The 27,515-nt window shown below is 39.7% G+C and overlaps 1 protein-coding gene across 1 annotated transcript in view; it reads right to left on the bottom strand.

The window, feature by feature from the left end:
• The window catches only part of CIT (citron rho-interacting serine/threonine kinase), a 158,636-nt gene that overhangs the window by 59,117 nt on the left and 72,004 nt on the right, over window positions 1-27,515 (bottom strand). The window contains exons 11-23 of the mRNA XM_074296515.1: window positions 23,935-24,040; window positions 22,897-23,040; window positions 21,578-21,697; window positions 20,129-20,299; window positions 19,804-19,857; window positions 19,484-19,537; window positions 17,588-17,728; window positions 16,058-16,183; window positions 12,634-12,729; window positions 10,154-10,270; window positions 9,370-9,479; window positions 7,188-7,362; window positions 4,746-4,943 (exon numbers count right to left, since the gene is read on the bottom strand). Of these exons, the coding sequence (XP_074152616.1) occupies window positions 4,746-4,943; window positions 7,188-7,362; window positions 9,370-9,479; window positions 10,154-10,270; window positions 12,634-12,729; window positions 16,058-16,183; window positions 17,588-17,728; window positions 19,484-19,537; window positions 19,804-19,857; window positions 20,129-20,299; window positions 21,578-21,697; window positions 22,897-23,040; window positions 23,935-24,040 (1,612 nt within the window). The remainder of the gene's footprint in view (window positions 1-4,745; window positions 4,944-7,187; window positions 7,363-9,369; window positions 9,480-10,153; window positions 10,271-12,633; window positions 12,730-16,057; window positions 16,184-17,587; window positions 17,729-19,483; window positions 19,538-19,803; window positions 19,858-20,128; window positions 20,300-21,577; window positions 21,698-22,896; window positions 23,041-23,934; window positions 24,041-27,515) is intronic.

Below are 27,515 nucleotides of genomic sequence, written 5' to 3'. Positions count from 1 at the left end.
TCTGCTCCCATGGAAAGACTGCTAGATTTGGGAAGCCGAGGCCCCTACTGGCCATGCCTCTGTGACCCTGGCCTAATAACTACACCTGTGGGCTTCAATCTCTTCAACTATCAATCCAAGGTCTGGACTAGATGACCCCATGAGTCACAAGCCCTGGAAACCTTGGGCTGCTCTTAATGATAAGGACACAGTTCTCTCCATTCTTTTGAATAGTCAGAAAAGAGGCTAGGGAAAGGAAGAAGAGAAACCACAAGGGCAAGAGCAGAAATAGAGGCAGAACAGCACAGAGCGTGTGCAGGGATGGGTAAACAATCCATCTGGGCTGCATGTGAAGGAGCCTTGGGAGAGGTAAGGCTGCAAAGGTAGCTCTGAGCCAGTCTTTCCTATACACAGCATTCTCTTAACTGTCTTTCCCATCTGTTTTAATGGGAATCTGGGAAGAGGAAGAAAGAGAGCATGGAGAAAGCTGCTGATGCATTGATGAAAACAGTAAAGAAGAAAAGCAAAAAATTGGACTGCTCCCTATCTTCAGAAACCATGAAAGGATAGGACAAAAAAAGACCCAAGCATTCCTTTATTCATTTCCATACACGAACAGCTAAATCTTCCTATTTCTGATCTTTGATTTTATTTCTTGGCTCTCACTCTGGCAATTTAGAATATCATCAATTAGCAATGCACATATCAAAAATAGGGATGTGAGCAGGCATTGATTTTAATACGCATCCAAAAGTAAAACCAACAACATGTGGTAATAATATAAGAAAAATGACACTAACCAAAAAGCTTGTAGTAGCTTTTTAAGTATAAGGTGTTATAAGGCCAAAAAAGCAGACACATCTCCAAATGACACCCAGAGAGAACAAGAAGCTGGAAGCTCTCCTGGAGGTTTCAGAGTAACCCTGATTCCATAAATATGTCCCTGTATGCCCTTATGATCTCTGCTGAAGATTATAAGTAATCCTGATTATAAAGATGAAATACAGAGACATCACAAACTATCTTCCCCCAACAACTGAAATTTCAGAAGTTAGACCCAATGTGTCAAAAAGGCTTCTGTAACTGTTTACACACATTTAATTCCATGTACACCTTCTGACTTCATTCAATATTCTACTATTCATTGTGGTTGAATTTTTATGCCTGGGGGGGGAAAGGGTGGATCTAAAGGAGAGTGGTAAAGCAGACTGCATGAAAAAGCCAACCAAATAACTGCTCTGCCAAATGACTTCAACAGAGTTCTACAGTTTAATTGGGTTTCCTCCAATCTGGCAGGAGAAGAAAGGCCAAATCAGGTAACTCCTTTCTTTAAAAATTCTCCTCATACTGAGAGGTAAATGCCTTGCTTTAGATCTTGCCAGATCCAACTTCATTTTCTTTTTAGAATGTAACATACCATAGTAGTTCATAGTTAAACACTATGAGCTTTTAAGAGATCATTTTCAATAAAACTGCTTTAATTTGACACTCATCATATCTAACTCAACCATTTTCCTCTGCAGAAAAGTATACCTTCTTTAAAATGAACACATTTATCGGAACAGAACCCAAAAAATAATTCTAGGTTATCAGTAACTAGAATTATTGATAATTTATTAAAAGAGAATAGGCACTTATGTGAACACATTCTCTCTCTCTCTCTCTCTCTCTCTCTCTCTCTCTCTCTCTCTCTTCAAATTTCAAAAAGCAAAAATCAAATCAAGAAGGAAAAGGATTTATATCTAATCTAATCTAAAAAGATTGTGTATCTAATACACAGACCCAGCTGTTTTGCTTAAAGAGCTATCATAGGTACCATCCATCTGAATAAACACTGACCACTTCCTACTTTATAAGTATCACCATCATTCCAAAAGGGCAGAAGAACTAAAGTTCTAGATTCTCTTGGGCTCATCTTTAAAAAAAAATAAATAACAACATGATACAGGGGCAGCTAGGTGGCACAGTGATTAGAGCACCAGCCCTGAAGTCAGGAGGACCTGAGTTCAAATATGACTTCAGACACTTAAGACTTCTTAGCTGTGTGACCCTGGGCAAGTCACTTAACCCCAGTTGCATCAGCAAAACAAAACAAAACAAAACAAAAACCACGATTCAACAAGCATTATCAAGCAGGCACTGAATGATAAATCACTGCTCTCTTCACTGAAGTGAAACAAAGTCACATGAGCATAGCCTCCACCTTCATGGAGCTTACAGTCTGATAAGATGAAAATGGCACAAGCAAAGCAAACCACAACACAAATTAACCAAGACAAGCATGAAGGAGAGGACTAAGGGAGGGAAGATACTTACTGACTGTGGGACATTAGGAGACCACATCTACGGGGGATAAAAGAACAGGTCATAATCCAAACAGCAAAAGCAGAATAGAGAAGCGATTGCAGGCTGAGAAAGAACTAGCAAGGCCAGCATGGGATCCATTTGGAGGCTATGCTGTGTGGAATGTGCTTGGAATCCAAATCCATGAAGCAAGGACACAACCATTTATCAGCAAGCACCTATAAAATGGCCATTTGCTCCAGGCCTGGCTCTGAGTCAGGGACTGCAGAGATCAAAATGTGCAGTTTGAACAAAGGGAACTGGACTTTACTTGGAACGGGGACCCACTGAGGACTCTGGAGCAAAAGAAGGGAAAGGCAAGATTTACCAATCAACAAGCATTAATCAAGCGTCCATTTTGTGCCAGGCTCTATTATAGGTGCCAGAAATATAAGTATTTTAAAAGTAAAACAATGCCTTCTCTTCACAAAATTAAATCGTATCAGGAGAGATAGCCTGTGCATATTAAAGAAGATATAGAATAAACATCCTGAGGATGAATATAAAGTAAAAAGACAAGAAAGCATAAATACGTGACATAAACCCCAAAGATGGCTTTTACACGGAGAAAGTAGAAGTGAGGAGATCGGAAAAGCCCATTACAGCAATGCCAGCAGATGGATGGCAAAGCAGCACCTAACCAGAGACAGAATCAAGAAGAGAGAGGACTTGGCAGATGATGGAACAAGAGCTGAGAAGGTGTTTGAGCAGATAATGGATATTTACGTGTCACCTTTGAGAAAGTAGAAGTTAAAGCCATGGGACTGAATGGGATTGCTGGAGGAGACAAGGGAAGGGATAAACCCAAAGGGACACATCCACCTTGAAGGCCTGGGAAGAGGTTTATGCACCAAAGGAGACAGAACAGCAGTCGGATGCTCTTGATACACTTTAAGACAGTGATCTCAGTCACCAAATGAAATAAGGGCTTGCTGCTGTGCTAGGCTTCCAAAAGCCAGTCCAAAGCACATTCTAATTTCCAGAATTTAATGATTTAAAGGGCTAATCTACCTGTAGATAAACATCAATGACACATAGGCAATTTTGAGTTTACTGTCTCATAGAAACAAAGATATGATTATCTGCATCTTTCCTTTGACTAACAGGGTGGCAAAATATGGTCCTATCTTTGCAGCTCCAAGGAAAGTATATTTGAGGAACATCACAGCAACCTAGAAAAGGCTATTTAAATCGAAATCAATACTAGATATATAGTAAATGATAAATATTCCTTAACTGATGGCTTACAAATAAACAAGTCCTTGAAATGGTAAATGATAAATTCTTTTTAAAATATGTACAATATTTTTATTAAATTTATTTATTAAATATGTACAAAATTTCAGAAAGAAGAAAAATGATAACATTGATAACTTCAAAATACTAGCAATAGAAATATAAGGATTCCATTTAACTACTAGGAAGAATTTAAGGTAAATCACTTTTTAAAATAAATTCTAAATCTTTCCCATTTGGATCTTGCCAGATGGCAAGAAGATGTCATGGAAGAAGACTCGTGTTTTAAAATAAGAATAATTCAGTAAAAGTCCGAGGCTGACCAAATAAATTATTATAAATAACAGAATGGTAATTTATAATAATAGGAGGAAATAGCATTGACACTTAAACTAAATGACGTCGAAAGGAAGAATACAGTGTAAACTCAGGAAAAGTGTTCATTAGTGAAAATAACAATACAAAATACTATTTTTGAGTATTGTGTTGTAGTGCAAAAAGTACTAGCTTTCAAGTCAGCATATCTGGGCTGCAGTCCCAATCCTAACATATACTGGCGATAATCATGACTAAGTCACTAAGCCACAGTTTAGTAACTCTCTGGAAGCTTCACTGAGCCTGAATTTCCTCATTTTAAAATGCTGATAATACCTGTACTGCTCTTTCCAGTTTGAAGGAATTAGAAGGATCAGAGAAGGATAGATTTAGAGCTAGAAAGGACCAAGCAAATCTCTTCCTCCCTTCCCCCAGCCACTCCACCCCCTGTTCCCTTTAAAAGCTGAGAAAGCCATTGCTTAGAGGTCAAAGGGATTCCCCTTAAGGCCACAGGATAAGCATAAGTGTCAGAGCAGGCATCAGAATCCAAGCTTCTGGACTTCCAGTGTCAGAGCATTCCTAACTGTCAGGATTATGGGAAGGGAATCATAAAACACAACACAAAGGCAAACTGGAGAGAAAGGAGAAGTATACAACAGGTAGTTCTTCCAGAATCCAAAAGGAATTTCCAGCAGCCACAATTAGTTATCAAAAGAAAAACCAACCAAGAAAAAATATATCATCTCCAATTAAAGGAAGGAGAAGCTCAGGGAATTCTTTCTCAAGCCAGAGAGCAAGCCCCCCGAGCTCTCCTTCACTCTCAATTAGGCCCCGTTGGCTGTCCCCCACACTCTAGGGTTCTTTGGACCTACCGTGAGTGCCTGGATTTCTTCCTCAGCTTCGGCCGTTGTCTCTTCCAGCTCAGTCTTTGCTTGGCGGAGTTGACTCTCCAACGCCGTGCGTGCCGACTGCAGTGCTGAAAGCTGAGATTCTCTCTCCTGGAGGGAGAGCTGCAGTTCAGTGAGCTGGCGCTTAAGTTCCAACTTTTGCTCTTCGTGCTCTAGACTAACCTAATTGAGAGAAATGACCAACACTCAAAAGAAATCAACTGACAAGGCAAAATCTGACAGTTATTCCCCTCAAACTGGAGTCTAGGCTGGCAGAACATTTACTGAGGGCAGCGCAAAGGAAGACATTCTACCCACAACTGCTTCTGATAAACCTAGCCAATACTAAAACTGTTCTAGGCCTTCATTTTATGGATCGCTTTAAAGTATTCAAGGGCTTGGAATGTGTCCAAGAGAAAACTGCAGAGCGAGAATCTCAAATGCAAATTAGAACAATTACTCTTATATTTTAGAAAATATCTAATAGCTGTGTCATACACAGAAAATAGCTATAAATAACTTCCTATTAGTAACAAGGGCACTTTTACAATGTTAACAAAACTTGATTAGAATGACAGGCCACTTTCATTTATTTTAAATACGTCCCTTGACTGTCTTTTTATTAGGCAATGCTCCATCATTACACTGCACGCTCTTGTTTTTTACCCTCTATTAAAATACCAGAAAGGAACAGCAAAATGAGCTCAGTAGACATTCCTACCTAGAAGGAGGAAGTCCCAAAAGCCAGCGACATGCCATGTGATTTCACAAAGGGGTAGAATTATTTAGGGGAAGAGCAGAGCTCAAAAACCAGGTACTTTTGCTCTCCACCATTTTCCCTCTGCAGAAGGACAGAATGCTCTGCAGATCATAGGGCAAATTCTTTTAGGTCAATGAAAACACAAAAAGTTTGTCAAAACTAAAAGATGAAAACATAAAGCAAAATGCCAACAGTCCACCTACACAGACAACAAAGAAAATAGCAAATATGGGATGGCTAAATGGTATTCAATGGATGTGTGTGTTCATTATTTAAGGCCACGACAGATTCAATATGAACAGATGAATCCAGGCAACATATGTAAAGCAAGTTGGGAAAGTAGATTTCATTTAAAACGTGAATACTTGGACCACGGATTTCAAGATAAAGATGGGTCTTTTAGTGTACTCTGAAACTCTTTGAAAATTTATGTTACACGTAAGTTACAGAGACTTGGGACCTTTCTGATTAGTGGCAACTATAAATGGAATAATTTCAGAGTCATATAATCCCAGAGTAATGATAGCTAAGAATGAGTTATTTGTCAGATGTCAGAAGGAAAAAATATGAAAATTAAAGTGTTAACTTTAGATAAGTCAATGACTATGCAAGATAATAATCTGGTATTCTTACATATAAGAACAACAAATGACTAAATGACCACTATTCATTCATGTTCCTTGAGATACTATATACATGTACCAAAAGTAGGTTATTATTATTTTATGTACAGCTTGTGGCCAGAGCAAAAGAAACAAAATTGTAATTGAGAAAATGACCTTCCTAGCCAAATTCCCAAAGAAATACGAGCCCCAAAGGATTAAGACTTCTTGCCATTCTCTAGAATATACGATAAGGCTAAATGCGTAATTCCAAATGGAGCAACAAGTTTCACTGGAAGCAGTTTTCCATCTATTTGCCCTGTTAAGATGGAGCTAGAGTCCTGGCTTGTCTGGAGCAGACAATATAAGGTAGAAATTTTTGAAATGGAAAAGCAAGAGAAAGAAACACCATTCAAATGTAAATTTTCTGCAGAGATATATTTTAACTACTTAGAGCATTAAGTGAGGCCCTATCCTAAAAAGCTTATTGTAGAAACTAATAAAAAAAAAAGCCTAGAAAATTAAAGTTAATTATCCTCAAAGGCTTTCAGACCACTTAGAGGCATGATAAAAAACCTCACTGTCCCCTGAAGAACAACTTTCCTTTTAAGACTCCATCATAATTTAAGTTACTTCCCACTGTGAACATTTCCGGTTTGGGCCTTGGCCCTCTGTGCTCTCTTTCTTAGAGGCTCATCCATCTTGAGGATTTCAATTATTATTTCTTTGCAGATGTCCCCAAATATCTTTCCTGTCCTGAAAATTTAAACTAAGTTCTAGTCCCCTATTTCTAACTGCCTCCTGGCCATTTCTACTCAAATGGCCCACTTGCTTCAAATTCAGCATGCCTAAAATCAAATTTACCTTCTCTACTTACATCTTATTTCCCAAAAGCCCAACTCCCCCTTATCATTCCTCTATTTCTATTATTGGCATCCCTATGCTCCCCAAATACTCAAAACTCAAAAAGTTGGAATTGATTCCGCTTGCCCCCTCTTGTAGCTTAGTCAACTGGGAGTTTCCCCACAGTACATAAGATTATGAGAAATGAGTCTTCATTTGTACCTCCCTCAGCCTTGTCTCCAGCTCTAAAAGGCGACTCTTGTCACTGTGGTCTTGATGACTGATTTTTTCCAACTGTTCTTCTAGTTTTCGATTCTGAGCCTCCAATTTCCCAGCTTGGGTTTCCAGATAAAATTTCTGCTGTCTCAGTTCTGAAATCATCTCTTCTTGGGCTTTCCTGATTGAGGTGGAAGGAATCAAACAAAAACACATTTTCACTTATAGACTACCATTTGACTTAGAAAGTACATATAAAAATAGGGGAAATTTCCCAATAATGGACCATGATCACCCCCAAATTAGTTTCTCCTATTTCTGCCTCAGATATACATCATGGAAAAATCTGGTTAACTTTAGTCATCTTTGCTCAGGTCCCCACACCTGTGGTATTAATCATGCACGTGGGAGAAGATAGAAATATTACCATTTCACTCCTTTGCTAATTGTGAAGTCTGCCTTTAAGTGAGCAAAAAAGTTCCTATTTAATGTATATAAGAGACTAACTTTACCACTTCAGGCAACCACTTATTTAAACAAGATCCCAAAAGAGAAAGAGAAGTGGAATCTATTTGAAAAAAGTCTCCTTTTTCTTTCCATTTCTCTCAGATACAAACTACTCTTTTCTCTAACCTTCCTATTAGTAACACCACCAGAAGGTCTGAAAGACCAAGAACTGTCTTCATGAGATATATCACACACAGACAGGTAAAAAGAACCACAGAAGAGCTTGTGGCCAACCCCTATGAATTGTAATTGTGGTTTTTTTTTTTTTTTTTTTGGTTTGTTTTTTTTCCTGAGGCTGGGGTTCAGTGACTTGCCCAGGGTCACACAGCTAGGAAGTGTTAAGTGTCTGAGGTCATATTTGAACTCGGGTCCTCCTGAATTCAGGGCTGGTGCTCTATCCACTGCGCCCCCTAGCTGCCCCCATAATTATGTTTGAAATCAACACGTTTAGGGGGACAAAGACAGAATTATTCTGGAACTTGATTCTACTGGACAGCGCACTCTGCAAATGACTCTACTTCCAAATTTTTCAGAGGCCGGCAAAACAAAACAAAAGCCATCCCTTCACACACTAACATTCATCTCTGAAGAGTCAGAAAAGCAAGTCACTTTAACAAGAAATAGAGATATACAAAAGCAAAGCTATAAATAGTTACATTGGAGAGGCTGCTGACAATGCCTGAAGTGACTAAAATATCCTTTTTAATCCTACAATCTCAAAGTCAGTTGAAGTATTTAAGAAAGCACAATTTAGGCTGAGGAAGAGTTAGAGGAAGCATGACAGAATTTTCAAGTTGAAAGGGACCTCAGAAGCAATCTAGTTTAAACGGAATCTTTCTAGAACTTGCTCAATATTGCTTAAAGACTTTTAGTGAGGAAGAACCATCAGTCTCCTAAAGGAGCCCATTCCACATTTTCATTCCTCTCCTCCTTAGGAAGTCTTCCCATATATGAAGCCTAAATCTGGCCCTTTTCTCCTTTCTCCCCATAGCTCCTACTCTCCTGCCCCTGGGCCAACAACAGGGAAGGACTCTTCCATGCAGCAGCTCTTCAAATCCTCGAGAAGCGCTAATGTGTTCTGTCTCATATCCTCTTGGTTCCTTCAGTTAGTCCTCCTATGGCATGAACACCAGGGCCTTCCCAACCCCAGGTGCTTCCTTTGGGTACTCTCAACATCCTTCATACTAGCTTCCTTGGCAGTCACACTATTGATTCATACTAATTAGCACACCTCCCTCAATGTGCATTTGTAAAGCCAACTTTTATCTCTTTTAAATATCATCTTAAAACCTATCAAAATCTTAGGGATGCTGACTTTTTTCATCCAGTGTGTTAGCTATCTCTCCCACCTGAAAATTTCTTTCACATGCCACCTAAGCTTCTATCCAAGCCTGACAAAAATAACAAAAGGCACAAGGCCAAGCTTGGATTCCTGGGCCATTCCACTGGAGACTTCCTTCCAAGGCAACATCAAACCAAAGGAAAGAAAGGGTTGACTTGAGACACTTAGATGAGACCAACATTATACAAGAAGGAAGGTCCTGAGCTTGGAGCAAAAGTGTGGGTGTTTTGCATATCAAAGAAATTGAATTTGTCACAATTTACCAAAGAGAAACCATGTATGGTTAGCATTTGGAGAGTGAAGATACAACCAAAAAGCAGCTAGAATTAGGAGACTTACATGTTCCTCTGGGTAAAAAGGCTACTGTTTGCTGCCAATTTATTTGCTTCTGACAACTCCACTATCCTCTGTTCCAGAGACCTGATCTTGGAATCCATAGCATTGATCATCTGAAACACAAGACTCCTTTAGACAACATACATCTGAAAATGCCATGAGTCAGGATTCATGGTCAATGTCAATGTTGCATCTAGGTTACTTATAGTCTAGCCACAGGCAAAGACTGACTCAAAAGGCCTTTAAAATGTCAATCATAAAAGTCATGCATACAAGTTAATAATCAGTTTCTCTTCCAAGTCAAAAAATATATACGTAGTTTCATAAAATGTTTTGAAGAGCTACAATTAAATGGATACATATTTACACGTGATTAATAATCTGTGGGATTCATTCTCAGGAATTTATAAGTGAAAAGTACATCATTTCTTCAATTGTTACTCCATCATCGTCTCCGATATACATAACTAAAAAAGGCAAGACACACAAAACTAAAGAAGAAGAAAATGGGATTGCAAAAGACCCTGCAAAGCTTCTCATATCACCCTTGGGAGGATGTTGAGAGGACGTTAAGAGGATGACATAACATCACCTATCATGGTTTTTTTAGTATGATTTTTATAGGAAGAAGTCATGGTCCATGCAGCTTCCTTGCAAAGACCTAGTACGATGATGATTATCAAAATAAAAGCAACAAGCCCAGGAATGAAGTTTTTTCACGTACATGGCCCCCAATGCATGATAAGAAATAATTGTTCAAAGTATTTTTCAGTTTGGTTCCACTTACCGCCTTCTGCTCACTGAGAATCTTGCTTTTTTCATGCGCTTCTTCCTCATGTCGTTGCATCATATTCTCAAGTGTTTCCTTGTCAGCGAGATCTTTCTTTATCTGATTGTCCAAAACCTAAAGGAAACAGAATAGTAAATGAATAACCTAAGGATCCCAGCTTAGTAGAAAGACTAAACAGGGACACTTGGGAGGGCTGCTGCCCAGAAAAGACACCAAGGCCTCTAAACTTTGGGGCAAGCAATAAATACTGACAGAGCAGAGGCAATTATTAAAAGGCAGAGTTTACTCCAATTAATACCATCCATTAGAAAAATAATGGGTAAAATCATTCTACATGCCTATTTAAAACTAGTTGCCTTACAGTCCACAGAGGCAAGCTAAAGTTTAAGGGAAGATGGAAGAAAAAAAAGAATTTGCTCTCTAACTGGACCCAGAAAAAGCTTTTGTGGCCAGTAGATGTTGCTTCTCATCTGGAGCACCAGAACTCTTCATGCCACTGAGCAGTTCTGTGCTTCTCTTCTCAAGAAACATCAGATAGTCCTAGTCACTTTTAGGATGAATCTGCTCACAATTCAATTTATAAGAACATAGTTATTATATAAACTGTGTTCTTAAGTGAAGAACAAAGTAGAATTTGGGATGTGAAATCATTGACTGCTAAGCCCGACAATTGACAAATTAGTTGACTGCTAAGCCCGAAGACAGGGGGCAGAGTTCTAAAGTGACAGCAGTCAGGTTTCACATCCCAGACCAAAACGCAAGGTAAAACACAATGTAAGATGGCTGAAGTCCAGTTAGACGCTAGAAAAGGAACGGTGTGTGCCAGTGTCCTCCACACATCTGCTCTGGGCTAGCTCAAGAGAAACTTAGCCCTGAGAAGAGGCAGCCTTCCCACTGGAGAAGCCACGTGTTCCTGGAGCTGATCATTCCAATGAAAGCATCTTTTGCTGCCATGAGGTAACAAAAGGTGACGGTGTCACCAGCTACCAGTAGGACTGAATGTCCCAGGAAGTACATGGTTCTCCCTGCTGACGAAAATAAAAATTAGAAAAAAGATTTCAAGCTTTTTGAAAGCTCCCCCACGCTTTCTCATTCATGTAGATTATTAACCTTAATGATGCCAACGCCATCAAGAGGGACAATAGGGTGTTGGAAATAAAGCTGAAGGAATTGGGGACACAGGCAGGGTTCGTGTCTTTTTTATCAAGTCTGTTAAAAGGAGAACTAGATTCACCAATCACAAGGACATCTTGCTAAAAAAGACTAGACAGCTGGAATGAGGTTCGTCTAACGAAGAAAGGAAAGAACACATTTCAAAGAATTGATGTCGTGAGAAGGGCTTTAAACTAGGGCCAATGTATAAAAAATATTAGCAGTTGGTATGAACACAAAAGGTAAAGACAGGGCCATGGGGAGACAGGAGGAACACATTGGGACAGGCTGCCAGATCTCTTGGATGCTTATGTCACAATTCTAAAATTATGACAAGAGACATACTGAGAGAGGGGAAAAAAATAAAGTTTTAGTATATGATCAAAACTGTGACCTAAATGGAATTATAGAATCCTACTGGGAAAATTCAAGGCCATAGCAGCAGTAACAAGACATAACAATTATTCAAAAGAGACAAGCTAGGGAAGGAGGGAACATGGAAACAGGGAAGAAGAATAGGAAGGTTAAAGCTCTTGCTCCCAAGAACCTAGGTATTTGTGGTGGGGTCTGAAAAAGGTAAAAATGAAGGACTTATAGTAAACTTTAGGGGCAGGGGGAACAAGAATATTCAGAAACAGAGCCTACCACAGATATCTAAATGAAGCTAGATAACATAAATAGAACCAGCTTATGCTAGGAAACTTTCATAACCCTGCCAGCCCTTGCGAAGAAAATACCAAGTCCCAGGGTCCTGTAGGTTGAACCATTATTTATTACTAGAGACAGGAATTTAGGAACCAGTAAGTTAAAATTAGAATTCAAGGAACTTGGTATCCATAGCTTACAGAGCACAGAGAGGTGAATATGTCCTCCTCTTCCTCTGGTCTCATTTTTCGTTTTTTCCTTTCCCCAGTGGTTTAAATGTAGGGGACAGGGAGTAAAAGAAGGGGAGAAAAAAAACAGAAAAAAAGAAACCAGGAAGGATGCCAAGGGCAGGACATGATTCCAAAAAAGAGAACTGGCTCTTCAAGTACACTGACCAGAGAAAACTTAAGAATCTCTTTCAAAGTCTGATTTCCAAAGAAGACAGAATGAGGTAAAAGTTTTTGTCTCAAAATTGATATGGCAAAATATGTTATCAATGAAATCATACTTCTGACTTCCAAATTCCCACATGGATACCAAAAACCTCCCACAACAAACTAAGGACAGAGTTTACTTAGAGCTCCACAAGCCTCAGAAGAGCCTGATAAATGACCAGGGAACAGAAAGAGTCAGTGCCGTGTACAAAAGGCGTGCTCAGGGAGATCAGAAAGTCTCTTTACTTTAATTTTTTCCTCGTAGAGTTGCTCTTTTTGTTTCAGATGCACCTCTAGGTGCTGGGCTGAGACCTGAGCCTCCCGGTGCTTCTCTTCCAGCTCCTGAATACAAAAGAGTAAAAGGTCAGGTGTGCAGAGGGAACAAATAATATATCCAACATACATGGTTAATATAACTTGGGTATATGCAGCATAACTAATAGTCATTTCCTTCCCCTTCAGAAGAAAAGAAAAAGTCTAGGATGTAATAAGAGGTTTGGTATTTGAAGGCCTGATGTATTCATTCTTTATCCCTCCCTCCTGTCTCCCTCACTCTCTTCTTTCTCTCTCTCTCTCTCTCTACTTCTCTATCTCTGTCTCTGTCTCTCTCCCCCTACTCCATGTCTCCCTCTCCCTCCCTCTATTTCTCTCTCTGAAATTTAAGGTTTTTGCTTATAAAGCAATGTACACAGTCTAGATTGAAAAAAATAAATTCTTGAAAAGTTGAAAGCAAAAAGAATAAACAGGTATAGATAGTGTGGTCTAGTAAAAAACAAAGGCCTTGGATTTTGAATTCCATCCCTGCTACTTATCAGCTCTCAGGGGGACAAGTCATAACCCTTTAAGGCTTCCATTCCTCATCTATAGAACGCAGAGGGTGAACTAAACAAACTCTACAGTCGTCCACTTCTCTGACCTAGTCTATGTAGTGACCTTTTTTTAACTGCCTCTTACATTTAGCATAGAGGCTGGCACACAGTAGGCACTTACTTAAGAAAATGTTTATGGAAAAATGAAGCTTTCAAGGCCACAAAGCACCTTACATACATGACCTCAGTGGGGTGTCACAACAATCCATGTGCAACAGACACAAAATATATGTGCCCTTTTACTCTCTACTACTCCAAAGGAACTGCAATCTCCTCTTCCTCTAAGTAGGCATTCCTTTTAATGCTGGAGATCACAACCCATCCAAACCTGTCTATCCTATGCAGCTTTTTTGGGTCTTTCCATCACTTCACCCACATGTCGGGGGCCCTAGACCCCAAGACCTAGCCATCAATCATGCTTTCTTCTTGCTATATTTGTTTCCAATAATTTATTTCTCTGATGAAATCCTTCACCCTGATTTTCCTGTGTAATTCCAAATCTACAACATGCTCCCGATACTCCATAAGCCTCCACACTAGCCCTTCTTTACTGCCTTTGGACAATCTTAAAATTCAAATCCCTATCAAGGAAAAGGCCTTCAGAAGTTCTTATCTGCAAACAACATTGTGCTGAACATTACAGAGCTTCCTAAATGAGAACTATAATCAATCAAAAAAAGGTCAGTCTAACTATTCACATAGGAAAAAACCAAGTAGATGAAGAATGTTGTTATTTGGCCTAGGATATACATCTGGAGAAACTTTTTAGGAGCTCATAGGCCTCAGACAGTCACTACCCATGACCAGTGGGCTAAGCCTGGCCCAGAACAAGGTAGTCCAGGCTGGTTTTCCTTTGAAGACTGACCAATTTTTATTTTCATGAATTCAGGTTTCTCTCTGAAACAAAGGCTTATCTTTTTAGCACCTAAATCTTTCTACTCAATTGCCTTGTTGGATGCCATGGAGTATCACATATTATCTACAAATCCTCTTAATTTCAAGTAACTCACTTATGGTGACACAGTATCAGGTGGGATTTGGACACAGATTTTTAATTATGCCAAGTATGTCAGCCACACTGATTCTTTTTGGCAAAAGATAAGTATCTCATATAACTGGAATGATCGTTTGTTTGTTCGTTCTGAAAGTTTGGATTTTTGTGATCAAATATTTTATAGCAAAATAAATCTAAAGTTAAAAAGATTTCCAAAGCACTATTATTATCAAACTTGTAATCAACATCTCCCATCTGTACCATAGATACCATACAAAGCAAAACTATCGTCCCTGAGCAAAAGGGGCCCTCCAGTTACTGAACAGTCAAAATAGAAACATGAAAATTTTGTTGCTATTAATTCATAAAGGTAAGAAAACAACAAGTAGGGAAAAAATAATGTCCACAATCTGTTTCCAATCCTACCAAGTACAAGTCAACAGAATTACAATGAAAACTCAAACTTCTGAGTCAAGAGCCTGATATTCTGTTTCCTACTAGTGAGTTAGAAAGCAACTACCACTACTACCACTATTCCAAACCCTCCAAGGCTTCAGGAGCACCAGACTCCTAAGTTTCAGTTTCAAAGAGAGATTAAATTTACTTATTACAAACACCATCAGACTCCTAGGAAATGTAAACATTTTAAAATTGGCTTTCTTTGCAAGTAGATTTTTTTTTCCCCCTTTAATGGACACACACACATACTTTTCCTATCTTTGAAAAATTTTGAAGTGATTATGAAATTTAGAAGACTGAAAATGTCCAATAGTTAAGTTCTGGTCATTGCTATTGACATAAAATATTAAAACAGAAAGAGGTTATGGCCAGTTCACAGTTTTTGCATCTGTACAGTAGAATCACATGGTCTATTTCAAAGGCAGTTGCTCTTTTGCAAAGAGAGAAATATCAACGACAATTATATCATTAATTTCCTATGTTAGATATTACTTCTAGGGCAGTTAAGGGGTAGGTGGGATGCTTAGAGAGCATTATCTGCTTTACCACCAACAAGGGTAGATGCTCAAGATATCTGTAAATACCATCAGTGGTTTCGCCCATTAGGTTAATTTGGTCATCAGTACCTAAAACAGATTCATTATGGTTATTAACCTAAAAAAAGACCTGCTAGAGCTAAGGAAGTTTAAAAAAAAATCCTAACTGTAGCAGAGAAAGTGAGTGGGCGAGTATGGATCTATGACAAATACTACTCTGAGAAAAACAATTTGAGATGACTAATTTATTCTATCCGCTACAGGCAACAAACTGGAATTCACTCTTAAAAGCCTAAATCGGTGGTCCTCAGACTTTTTAAATAGGGGGCCAGTTCACTGTCCCTCAGCCTGTTAGAGGGCCGGACTATAGTAAAAACAAAAGCTCACACTCTGTCTCCGCCCTTTCAGCCCATTTGCCATAACCTGGCGGGACGCATAAATGTCCTCAGCGGGCCACGTATGGCCCACGGGCCGTAGTTTGAGAACCCCTGGCCTAAGTCCTTCAAGTTTTTTAGGACAGGTGCAAGAGAGTTAATAATTATACAAAGCTCTACTGATAATATTTGATTCATGATTTTATAAAATTTACTGAAAGTGGCATAATCTCATACAGAAAATGCCAGACAGGGCACCTATAGCCAAGATCAAAGTGCACTTGTCAGCCAGTCACTGCTACAGCCACCAGCACTCAGTTCTTACCTTCCTTCTTGGGTATAGTGAACCCAAAATGTTCTCTTGTGACTATCTATTCCCCTCCTCCTTTTCCCTACAACCTCTGACCCAAGGTTTTTTCCACCTATGTTCTTGCTCACCAGAATTTTATCAGCCATCTGTTGAATCTGTTGTGATTTAGTCTGGATATCATCCTTCAGTCTGTTTTCTCTGCGTTCCACAGTCTCTAGTCTCTTTACTTGGTTCTCCAGAGAATGGCGTCGTTCCTATAGATTATAATCAACCAACAAATATTTATTGAGCAGCTCAATGGGCCAAGTACTGCATCAAGTGGCGTGAAGAATTACAAAAGAAATCTGTGACATGGTTCTTGATCTTAAAATATTTACAGTCTAAGTGGAGACACAAGACATGAAACAAACACCAATAAAATGATACAAAATGAAGTTCTAAATTACATGGTACAAATCCTAAGTGTTGTAAGATTTTAAAGGTGAGAGGGTGAACGATAAGGGTTGCTTCATGGAAAAGGCAGGCTGTGGGATGAGTAGGATGTGGACAAAAGGAAAACAGAGGACAGGAGAGGAGAGTCATCCCACATGAAAGGAATAGCATGAGCTTTAAAATGGAGATGACAACGAGCACGGCACATTCACGGGACAATGAGGAAATCAACCCATCTACACTAGAGGCTGTGCATCACGAGTGGTACAGAATAAAACTGAATCACCAGGAGGACACCAGAACACAGGTCCTTAAAAGGTAGGCAGAGAAGCTTAAGTTTAATGTGCTAATGAGTAGGAAAACATTCCAGGATTCTGAGCTGATAAATGATCCTCAGTACTTAGCACAACGCCTGGCACACAGGACACATTTAATAAATGCTTTTTGCCCAACAGATCACACTGGTGGGGCACACAGGCTACATTGGAGGAGGAAAGCATGGAGCTCAAAAGGCTTACCAAGAGCTTGTTCCAGTCATCTACGCAGAAGGTCATGAGGACCTAGATTAAGGTGATAGCAAAAGGTCTAGAGAGATAGTGTAAAGAAAAAAAACCAAGAAGCCTTGATGACTGACGGAATGAAGGCAAAGTATGGTAAAGACAGAACCAAAGTATCAAGCCTAAAGTTAAGTGACTGGGAGAATTAGAAAAGAAGAACTGGAAGGGAGGGCTGATTTGAGGAAGATGACCACTTCAAGATTGACCAAGACGATCAATTCTCTGGGGGTCTGCTAGGACTTATGGTCCAGTTAGTGGTCTGAAATATGGAAGCAGAGTCTGGGTGGTAAGAGAAAGGAACTAAAGAGAAGGATTTCAACACCATAAGGATAGAGATGACAGTAAAATCCAGGAGGAAGGACGGGCTCTCTGAGCTAGAGAACATGGAAAGAAGAACAGGACTGACTGACATTGACCTCTACAAAGAGGAGTTCTTACAGATCACAGAGGAGGTCAGAGAACAATTAGTGAAAACAAGAACATCACATTAGAACACCGTCCTACTTCAAGCTGTGTCCTAAAACCCCTCATGTCCTAAAATGATTCCTAAGCCTTTAAAAGTAAGCATGGAAGAGAGCGGCAGTGGATGGTCAAGGCTGGTCCGGCTCCCCTCGTCCGTGCTCCAAGGGCTGCTCATCACTGCCCTGCGGGCCGAAGGCGTCCACTCACCTCCGCCTCAAACAGCTTCTTTCTCATGCCCTCCGAGGAGTCTTCTCGGTTCTGCAGCTTCTCCAGCTCCCTCTCAGCTCGCTCCTTGGCCTGACGAATATTCTGCAGCAGCTCGGTTGCCTCGGAGCTGGCTTTCACTGCCTAAATGAACATGGATAAGTCCTGTTTACAGAGCCCTCTGCAGTGCCGAGTACTTCCACCACAGCCTTAGAAGGCTTGCAGCACAAATACTATCCCCACCTTATAAATAAGAGAACTGAGACTCAGCTAGGTTAAGGGTTTTGCTCACAGGCAGAAAACCAAGAAGGAACCAGACTCGGTCTTGAATCCAATTCTTTGGCACATAAATTGAATACTCTTCATTTCAACTAGGACAGGGGCAAGTCCTGAGACATTATCAGTGCAGTAACATCCAGACAAGGAAATGCTACCATGGCAGGTTAGTCTTAAGAGAGCTGCCCAGGGGATAAGGACAAAAAAAAAAGGGCAATGACTTGCCCATCGAGTCACAATGCCTCTCAATAACACTAGAAACTACCTAGAAATACCAAAAAATAACCTTCTCCTGGGCAGAAGAGTCACCGTGATCAATGTCTACTCACATAAAGCCCAGTTTCTTAAAACTGTGGTTCGTCACCCATCTGGGGTCTTTTAGCTGACTGGAGGGGGGGGGGGTCAAGAAATCATGATTTATCATCAGGGAATGTTTGATTTGCATATCTATTTTATCAGGGCAGTCTGGATCTGATACCTTATACCTGGGGCATGTAAAAATTTCTTGGGTGAAAATGGGTCATGAGTGGGAAAAGTCTGAAATACTTTGCATTAAACAGCAGTTATCCTTCTTGGAATAATGTCAAGTAAATTACTAATTATCCTAGAAAATAAGTCAATAGAGACACCACCATACTAACTTTGGGCCCGATTCTCACAATCTCTATTTGGTTTTGACATGTGCTTTTAAGAGAATTTGTCATCTGGAATAGGGGTTATTAACCTTGGGCTTATGAGCTTGTTTTGTTTTTAATATCTTAATAATATATTTCAATAGAATTGGCCTCCCTTGTAATCTTAAGCATTTTACTTTATTCACTTAAAAACATGTTTTGGAGAAGGGTCAAGAGGCTTCACCAGACTGCCAGAGGGCTCTACACCTCAAACCCCCAAAAATCTAGATCTAGATAAGGAAGACAGCTAACAAGTGAAAGCACTTGTTTGAATGAAGGCAAAGAAAATGCTCATTCAAGTCCAGAATAACCAAGAGTTGTCATTTACTCATTCAACACTGACACATTCAACAATCACAATCATAAAATCTTAGAATTAATTGGGTTTCGCTCCAACCTTTTAAAATACCATTTCTTTCCTTCTCAACATGATTCATGAAGCAATGTGTATTAAAAATAAATAAAATTACTACAATAAAATAACATTTCCAATGATCAACTAAGAGAAGAATCACTAGATTTGTCTTGCTACCACCAATATACTCTTAACTGACTGGGTCACAATCAAGTACCTTTCATTTCTCAACATATGAAAAAATGACTACATTCCCATCCAAAGAAAGTCACCTCTTTTCCTCAGGATTCTGCCTAATTGTTTCTTTTATTGTCACTATCACAGGACCAAAGGGGAAAGTGAATGTATTCCCATCCAAAGAAAGTCACCACCAAGTTTGTAAAATATTATAACTAGTATTTCTATTTGCTAGTCTAAAATTCACATTACTGACAGATCTCAGGAGGGGAAATATGGTCAAAACTCTGATATTCCACTAACAGTTCACTCCTCCCTCTGTTTTTATTTTTCCTCAGAATTCTGCCCAATTGTTTCTTTGATTGTCACTATCACAGGACCAAAGGGGAGAAGCACAGGCAAACACTGCAGCCTTACCTTAGCCAGCTTCTCTTGTAGCTCCTGGATTTTGAGCTGCTGTTCAGCATTCACCTATAATCATAAGCAAAGGAAATAAAACAAACAAAAACAATAGATATTGAGTCTTATAATATAAGATGCATTTCAATTCTGGTTCCTTGAAGCCTCTATGTTAGGGTGGGGCTGACTTCTAGGAACTTACTAGCAGAGAAAAAAGCCTAATGGCCTATCAGAAGTCCACAGATGCGACAGTCTTGCCTTATTGATGTGTCCTTTATGTTCCGTATTAATGTATTAATCCCCTAATAATAATTGATGAAATTAATCATGAAAAATACCTTTTCCAGTTTGGAATATAGTTCTCCTACTTCAACCTTCCCTTGATCTTTAGCCTGTAGTTAAAAAAATAAAATAAGATAAAATAATTTCCAGAAAAGAACAGTTTTTAAATTTAATAGTTCTTTTAAGAAATGCTACCTTTTAAAAAAAACCTAATAAGGAACAAAAGATTTCCAAAGCCTCCTGTTATCTCACAAACTTACTCACAAGACAAAAATTTCATTTTCACATTATTTCTAAAACCATAAAAGTGTTCAGAAGCATTTCTCATTTACCAATCCCATCTTAGAAACATTTTAAAAATTCCAGGAAGGCCTTAGCTACCTTCATCAATTTATTCTGACATTCTGTGGCTTTGCGTTTAAATTCTTCAGCTGCTAACCGAGATTCTCTCAACTCAGATTCATAGAGATCACTACGTCTTCTGGCAGAGACAAGATCTTCTTCCAATTGATTCATCATCAACCTCATCTCTTCTACTTGGGCCTGATACTCCTAAAGAGGAGAAAAGGAACACATTGGTACCTAATAAACTTCAAAAACAGGAAAATGGATAGAATGTCAAGTGTTCACTCCTCTACAGAAACCACAGGAAAGACATATAAATTATGAAGAGAATGGCAAAAGACAGAAATAGAGAGGCCCAGGAAGAAAGAGATACAATTAAGGAAAGAGACTCCCAGAGAAAAAAATGTATATTAGCATGTGACTTTAGTAAGATACTTCAAGTAAATAATTTACAACATGGAGAGAATTTTCAGGAATTCTTTTTGCATGATACACCTGAAAGCACCTATTGCTTCACATTTAGGATAAACTACCTGTTTTCAAAGGCAATCATTTTTCTATAGAATTCTATAGAATCTTATGCATCTACTGAATACAGAACACTTCCTTCAAACAAATCTCTCCTGCTACAAGACAGATTTATTTAAAGTCTCAGTAGAAAAACTAGAAGAGAAACAAGTTCTATCTATTTCTCAACATTGTCTCTTTTGGGCCCAAACTCAAAAATGAATGAAGAATTCAGCATTATACCTGAAATCCTATTTATTCTGGAAAAAGAAAAATTCAGAAAATGTTAAATCTACTCAAAATGTTTTATGAGAAAAATTCCAAAGAAGATATTAAATAGTTCCTTACAACATATGTTTTAGAGTAATTACATCATGAAACTTTTTTAAAACTTGAAAAAAGTGAATGTCTGAACTGCAAGGTTTCAAAATGAAATCAAATGAAAAGGTAGTAGGTAAAAAAAAAAAAAAAAAAAACCCTGCATAAACTACAAAAATACTTACTAGAAATATTAAAACTCAGTACTATAGATATGAAAAAGGATTTCTCTAATAAAAGAAAAAAATTATAAGTAAACATGGATGGGATCAGGATTGGAAACCCGATCAACTCAGATGTGCAACTCCTACAACTTTGTAGATAATCTTCTTAAGTTGTTCCAGTCAAAATAATTCTTCTTCCGTGGACAACCAGTGATCCATGTCTCCAAGATTTTTAATTAAATCTCCAGTCCGTCCCTGGAGTCTGAAGCCTATCCACCTCAGTAGCAACTACCAGAGCAAAGTCTTGGGGAAGCCAGAGGTACCACCATACTGCAAAAGAGCTCCAGAGTAGTGATTTAGTACAGAAAGGGAAAGAGAGCGAGAGGAAGCGAGAGAGAGAATGTGTGTGCATGTGTGTGTGTCCTTCTACTGAAAGCAAAACGTCCGGAAGAGTCAGACTAACTGCTCTGCTCCCCAAAAAGCAAAGCAGTTATACCTGTTCTTTGATCTCTTGCAGCTTGCGACTCTGCTCTCGAATATCATGAAGAAGCTGCAAGGCCTTGTCATCCTCCTGGGACACTTCCATCCGTGCTTGCTCCAAACTTCGCTTTAGGCTCTGCAGAAAGCAAAATGTTTACTACATAGACCTTTTCAACCCTTCTGTTTGAAATGTCTAATTAAGAGAACACCGAGTTGCTTCATAGACCTTGAACAGATTCAGATGGCAGGTCCTAGTTTACAAGTTCCCACTTGTCACCGGTGAACTCCAATTTTCTACCTGTATACATCTCATCTGTAGCTCCCAGAGAGCCCCCACCTCAATGTATTACTCTGTAGAAAAAATGAAACCGCAGCTTGGTACCACTGGCCAATCACATCTTCGCTTACTCACGTATTTGGGACTCAAGACCCACAATCATTCAATCATCATCAATAGCATCAATAAAGGACATCGGTCAGAAATTTTTTCAAATCAATTACTTCCACTCTTCTCAAGAGTCTCAAAAGAGCAATGACTTCATTCTTTGCTCAATCTCAAGATCTTAACTAGTTTATTTCTACCTCCTATCTTATATTTCCTGCACACCTTTCATCCAGAAGGCTCCCACAATGCTTTAGAGGCATTGGAATATCTATCTGTATGAAAAACTTCACCCACTGCTGAAACGCAGCCAGTCCTGGAATGGAAACACAGCAGTTACTCTTAATCAGCAATGCTATATAGATCTCTTCTCCCATAAGAAAAACTAAAGACTATGTGTGATTCAAGTTACAAAGAATGTTTTAGTTAGGCGAATCATAAACAGCTGGATGGAGACAATGGAGAAGACAGTCACAGGATCTTTAATGATAAGCAACTTAAGGCTTTAAAAAACTGTACTGGTAACAAGAGTTCTCTGGCGCTAAGTTAGAAAATTAGCCCCATGCCAGTCCAAAATGTGCCCTAAGTCACCCTAGTCAGATTCTAGCTTCTACTTGGAAATCGGACTAAGTACCATCCGGGTCCGTTACCATTTAAACCAAGGACAAGCCACTTCAGGTGGCTCCCACAGAACCGTTTTAGGACACCAAGACTAACTGCCCTCAGACTTCTTGCTTGAGTTGAGTTTCTTCTCTGGCTCCCTCGACATCTGGCTGTCCACAGAGTTGACAGAGTAACGGCAGTTATTTTGTCTATATCCAGCACAGACGCCCTCTGTCCATCTCCTACCTGACCTCAGTACCACGGGCCTCACTGATAGCATCAATGAACAAGATGAGAGACAAACAGGGCATGGCTACCTCCAAGAGAAAAGGACTATGGGAAAGGCTCACACTGCATTCTGTGATGTAAGTAGCCAGGTCCTGCTCCAAGAGGGATCTCTGGGTTTCAGAGGCCTTCAGCTCCACCTCCTTTTGACTAAGCACGGCCTCCACCTCAGACACTCTCCGGTGCAACCGTGTCATTTCCTGCTCCATCTGCAATAAATACACCGACAGGTTAAGAAGGCCAAGTGTGGCTAATTTCAAAATACATTAGGCGCAGAGAAATTTCAAGCGGTCTACAACAGACCACCTTATTGGATGGCCTCTAAGGAATCCACAAAGATTGTTTAGATGTCAATACCATTGTCTCTGGTCCTGGGTTTGCACAGTTCTTCTTAAGGACAGGCACCAACGCTAAGTCATTCCATTCATTCAAGCCGCTTGTTCACATTCGATCACTTCTCTACCCCAGTTAGCAAAGAAGCCACAACCATCATTTTTCACCTGTTTCTGCAGATGTCACTTTAACTTTATCCCAAATCCATCTTGAACCAGAGGATTCTCCCCCATCTCCTTGTAAGGAACTAGAGGACAAATCCAGTACAGAGAAAGGATATATTTATATCTCTGCTCTCAAGAGTCACAAGAAAGTAGTGAGTTTTAATAGCTTCCAGTTAGTTCCCTCTATGCAGGAACAGTGATTGTTATGAGATGTTGAGCACAATCAATAAAGTGGCCACGGTTACATAAGCAGAGACTTAAAGGCTAAGAAGACAGACTCCGGACCCTTCAAAGCAGCTAGGCTGTGTCTCTGTCAGTGATGAGGGGGAAGGGCCAACTGGAAGAAGCAGTCATCTGGGTCAGGCTGAGAAAAGGACTGTTTTAAATCCAGTGCCTCCTCTGGTTAAGAGTAAGATATTTACAGCACAGTCAAGGCCTGAACTCATCTCCTTCTGTACTGATGGAGGAGCAACTTCAGCAAAGGAGGAGCACTGCTCTCTGCGGATCTGCTGGGTCAGCACATCAGCAGCACCGGGCTGATCCCTCGGCACGTACTGGCTGTAGAGTCCCGGAGCAAGGAGGGAGGCCAGCCGCACAAATAAATACCTTGTGACACTTGTCCTGAGTGTCTTGTAGCTCTTTGCTCTTGATAAGAAGTTTCTTTTCCATGGAGCTAATCTTGGCAGGAGAGTCCAAACCTGATACAACAGACCTAAACAAAGCCAAACACCACATAAATACAGACAAAGGATGGGCCAGAAGCATCATTCAGAACACTGTCAGTTACACAACACACTTAGTGTGTAGGTGTTACATCTGTGACTGCTTAGCTCACTTGTTTGGAATTTAGTATTAATGAAATCAGTGCCCTGAGTTTAGTCCCCAGCTAGGCCAGTTCACTCTGCTCTGTTTTATTGTCACAAACTACATCCTAATCCTTAGCAAGGATTATGCCAACATACCTGGATGGATACTGCTATCATTCAAAGTGCTTTACACACAATGGAGCACTAGTGCCATTCTCACATGCAAAAAAGACACTTACTTGTGACCTGTGTGCACACAAATGGGACCATCCCTAAAGGACGTTCTCAGGCTCCAAACATTTTTAGCAGAAAAAAATTCATTAAAATATACATCAAAGATAACCCTGAAAAATGGAACACTGCACAAACACTGGTTATCCCAGAGGAAAGGCAGCAGCCAAAAGGATCCACACAAGACCACTGCAGAAAAACATTCTATTCCCACTCTGATTAGCCACGGTAATGATCCTAATCTCTGAGATCACTTCCTCCAAGCTACACAGGAAGCTTTTGGAGTCCAAGCGCTAGTACTTTACCACTAAACTACTTTGTAGTTCACTATTTTGTGTTTATTCTCTTCCTATTTATTCTGCATTTACTAATAAAAATGCTCTGGTCATCACCCTTTAGGGAAAAATGTGCTCCTTGAAGAAAAGACATTTTTCATTCATGGCATTTATTCATCCTAGCACCTAATCTAGCGCTTGGCCCTCAGGAAATACGTGAATCCCAAGACTAATAATTATTCGGCTCTTTAACATTTTACCAAGAGCTTTACATACATTACATATTACCCTCACAACAACCCCAGGAGATTACCAGGACAGGCTTGTTTCATCCTATTTTATGGATGAGGAAAGTTAGGGTCAGAGATGTTCCATGACTCACCTAAGCTGTTCTAGTTAGTCGATGGCAAAGTCATTATTATGAGGGCAGAGTGACTGTCATTGACCCCTGGGTCTGCTGACTCCTAATAAAGGGTTCCCTCCTTGATGAAGTCTCTTAGGCTACCCTGGTTCATGTCCAGTTCTTCCAACATAGTCCTCAGGTCCTATTTCAGGAACTTTGCCTTGGGGGGGAGAGTGTGGCTCTACTGCTTTACCTCAGCTTCCAGAGTTCCCCTGGATCCCTTCAGCTCCAAGGCCATCTTGTGCAAGGTTCAAGTCCTGACTCCTTTCCCCAAGCCCCAAGTTGCTGTTGCCTCCTCTTCCCATATTATCTTCTATCTCTTCTAAACAAATCTATCACCTAATACTGACATCATCTCTCCCATTAAAAGGGATGTCCAGGAGGACAAGGACTGTTTTTGTTTTTCTTTGTAACCCCAGCACTTAGCACTTGTTATGTAATAAATAAAACAGATAATAATAGCACCTATCTCCAAGGAATCATGAGGATCAAATGAGATAATGTCCTTAAAACACTTTGCAAACCTTATAATACTATATAAATGTTAATTGTTATTATTATTATTGTTGATGATAATAACATTGATAATTAATGTTTATTTCCTGACTAATTTAATGATAAAACATTGTAGGATAAATCACAAGCCTCACAAAATGTCAAGAACACATTGCTGTAGAAGGCAAACATTTTCCAAGACTGTCCAGGCCCCTCTAAAAAAGTCTCCATCACCGGAGCTGAGCAGCACCCTCTGTCTACAACACCGCCCCCTTCCAATCCCTTTCTGTCAGATACTACCATTCTTCCATTCTCTCAGGCTCTAAGTTCAGGATTACCCATGACTCCTCAGTTTCCCTCACCATGTATCAGCAGGTCTGGTTGTCTCGGCCTCCACAATGCACCCAACCCTCTCTTGACTCACATAGCCACCAACACATAGTTCAGGCCATTCTCTCTTCCTGTCCTCCAGTCTCTAATGATAAGGTGACCTTTCTCTTTGCCAAGGCTAACCCCACAATAGATGCCTTGGATCCATTGCTTCTCACTTTCTCAATCAAATGAATTTCATCAAATCCATACGAGGTCCTGGGCAATGTACCAAACACAGAAGGTGCAAATCCAAAGGACCAAACAATTCCTACTTGCAGGGGATCCCATTCTACTAAGTGAGACACATCTGCTCCACCATGATTCTTTCCCCCCAATTTTCTCCCCCCATCTTCACTGCTTTCAAACATACTGAAGTCCTTCTATTTTCAATAACCTTCACTATACCCTTCCTTGCTACTAGCTTTCCTTACATTACATCCCATCTCATTCTTGGCTAAATTACTTGAAAAAACCTTCTCTCTTTTCCTCACATGAAAGTTCAATTCCTTTCTTTGTCTCTTTGTAGGGGCTGTTCTCCTTGCCTAGAATACATCCCCCTCCGATCTCAGAGACCCTCCCTCTTTCAAGTTACATTTTCAGCATCATCTTTTACACAAAGATTATTTTAATTCAATGCCCTTGCAACTTTAGCACTGTCTTATCCTAACTCCAATATACTGGGCATGTGTATATTGTGTACACATACATACACTCACAAACATACACACACACTCTCTCACCTAACAGAATATAAAAGGTTATAGGGAATAGGGACTGTTTTATTCTTTGTATTTTATACCCCAATGCACTGTGCCTGGCACATAGAAGGTGTTTAATAAATGCTTGTTGACTGATTGATTAATTATACATGGCCGTCCAGACCCTCCTACTCATCCAAAGGATACATCCTCCATTTTGCTATTTTGGTGCTTGACAAATGTTCACTGTTTGGAAGTTCTAAGTACAGTCATTAAGAGCTCTTCAGAGGAGAAAAAAAAAAGGTGCTAAATAAATCTTAAAAAGAAATGAATAAATAAAAAGCACAACTAAAAAAAGCTATTGCAAAAATGTTGTGAATACAAACAGCTTGTGGAAATAATCCCAGAAACATCAATAGGATGAAAAGACAATAGCATGGACAGTAAAGGAAAAAGTAATCTTGTCCATCTGTTATATGGCAGAAAGCTTCCCCCAGCTCAGGGTCCTGGAATAATTTCAAACTCACGGTAGAAGTATTGCATGGTATTTGTTTCTATTTGGCATTGACAGATCATGCTTCTGAGCACACTGATAACAAGGCGGACCTTCTCATCAAGGCCTTCTACACACATCTTTAACCCAATCTCCTCCCATCTTCTCCAGCACATTACTTCCACTATTATCTCTTTCTCTAATCTTCAATCTCTCCCATCTACTGGTTCCTTACCTGTTCTCAAAAAAAACACACTCCAATCTCTCTTATCATCAAAAAAAAATCCTCCACTAAATCCAATGGTCCTCTGTAGCAATCATTTTCCTTGAACCAAATGCCATGAAATAGCCATCTACACTAAATGCCTCTACTCCTTCTCCTCTCACTCTCTTCTAAACCTTCAAAATCTAACT

The sequence above is a fragment of the Sminthopsis crassicaudata genome, chromosome 1 (genome assembly GCF_048593235.1).
Source record: "Sminthopsis crassicaudata isolate SCR6 chromosome 1, ASM4859323v1, whole genome shotgun sequence".
In the NCBI taxonomy this organism is placed as follows: Eukaryota; Metazoa; Chordata; class Mammalia; order Dasyuromorphia; family Dasyuridae; genus Sminthopsis; species Sminthopsis crassicaudata.
Note: the sequence above shows the minus strand (reverse complement) of the source record. Positions and strands in the feature narration are given on the sequence as shown.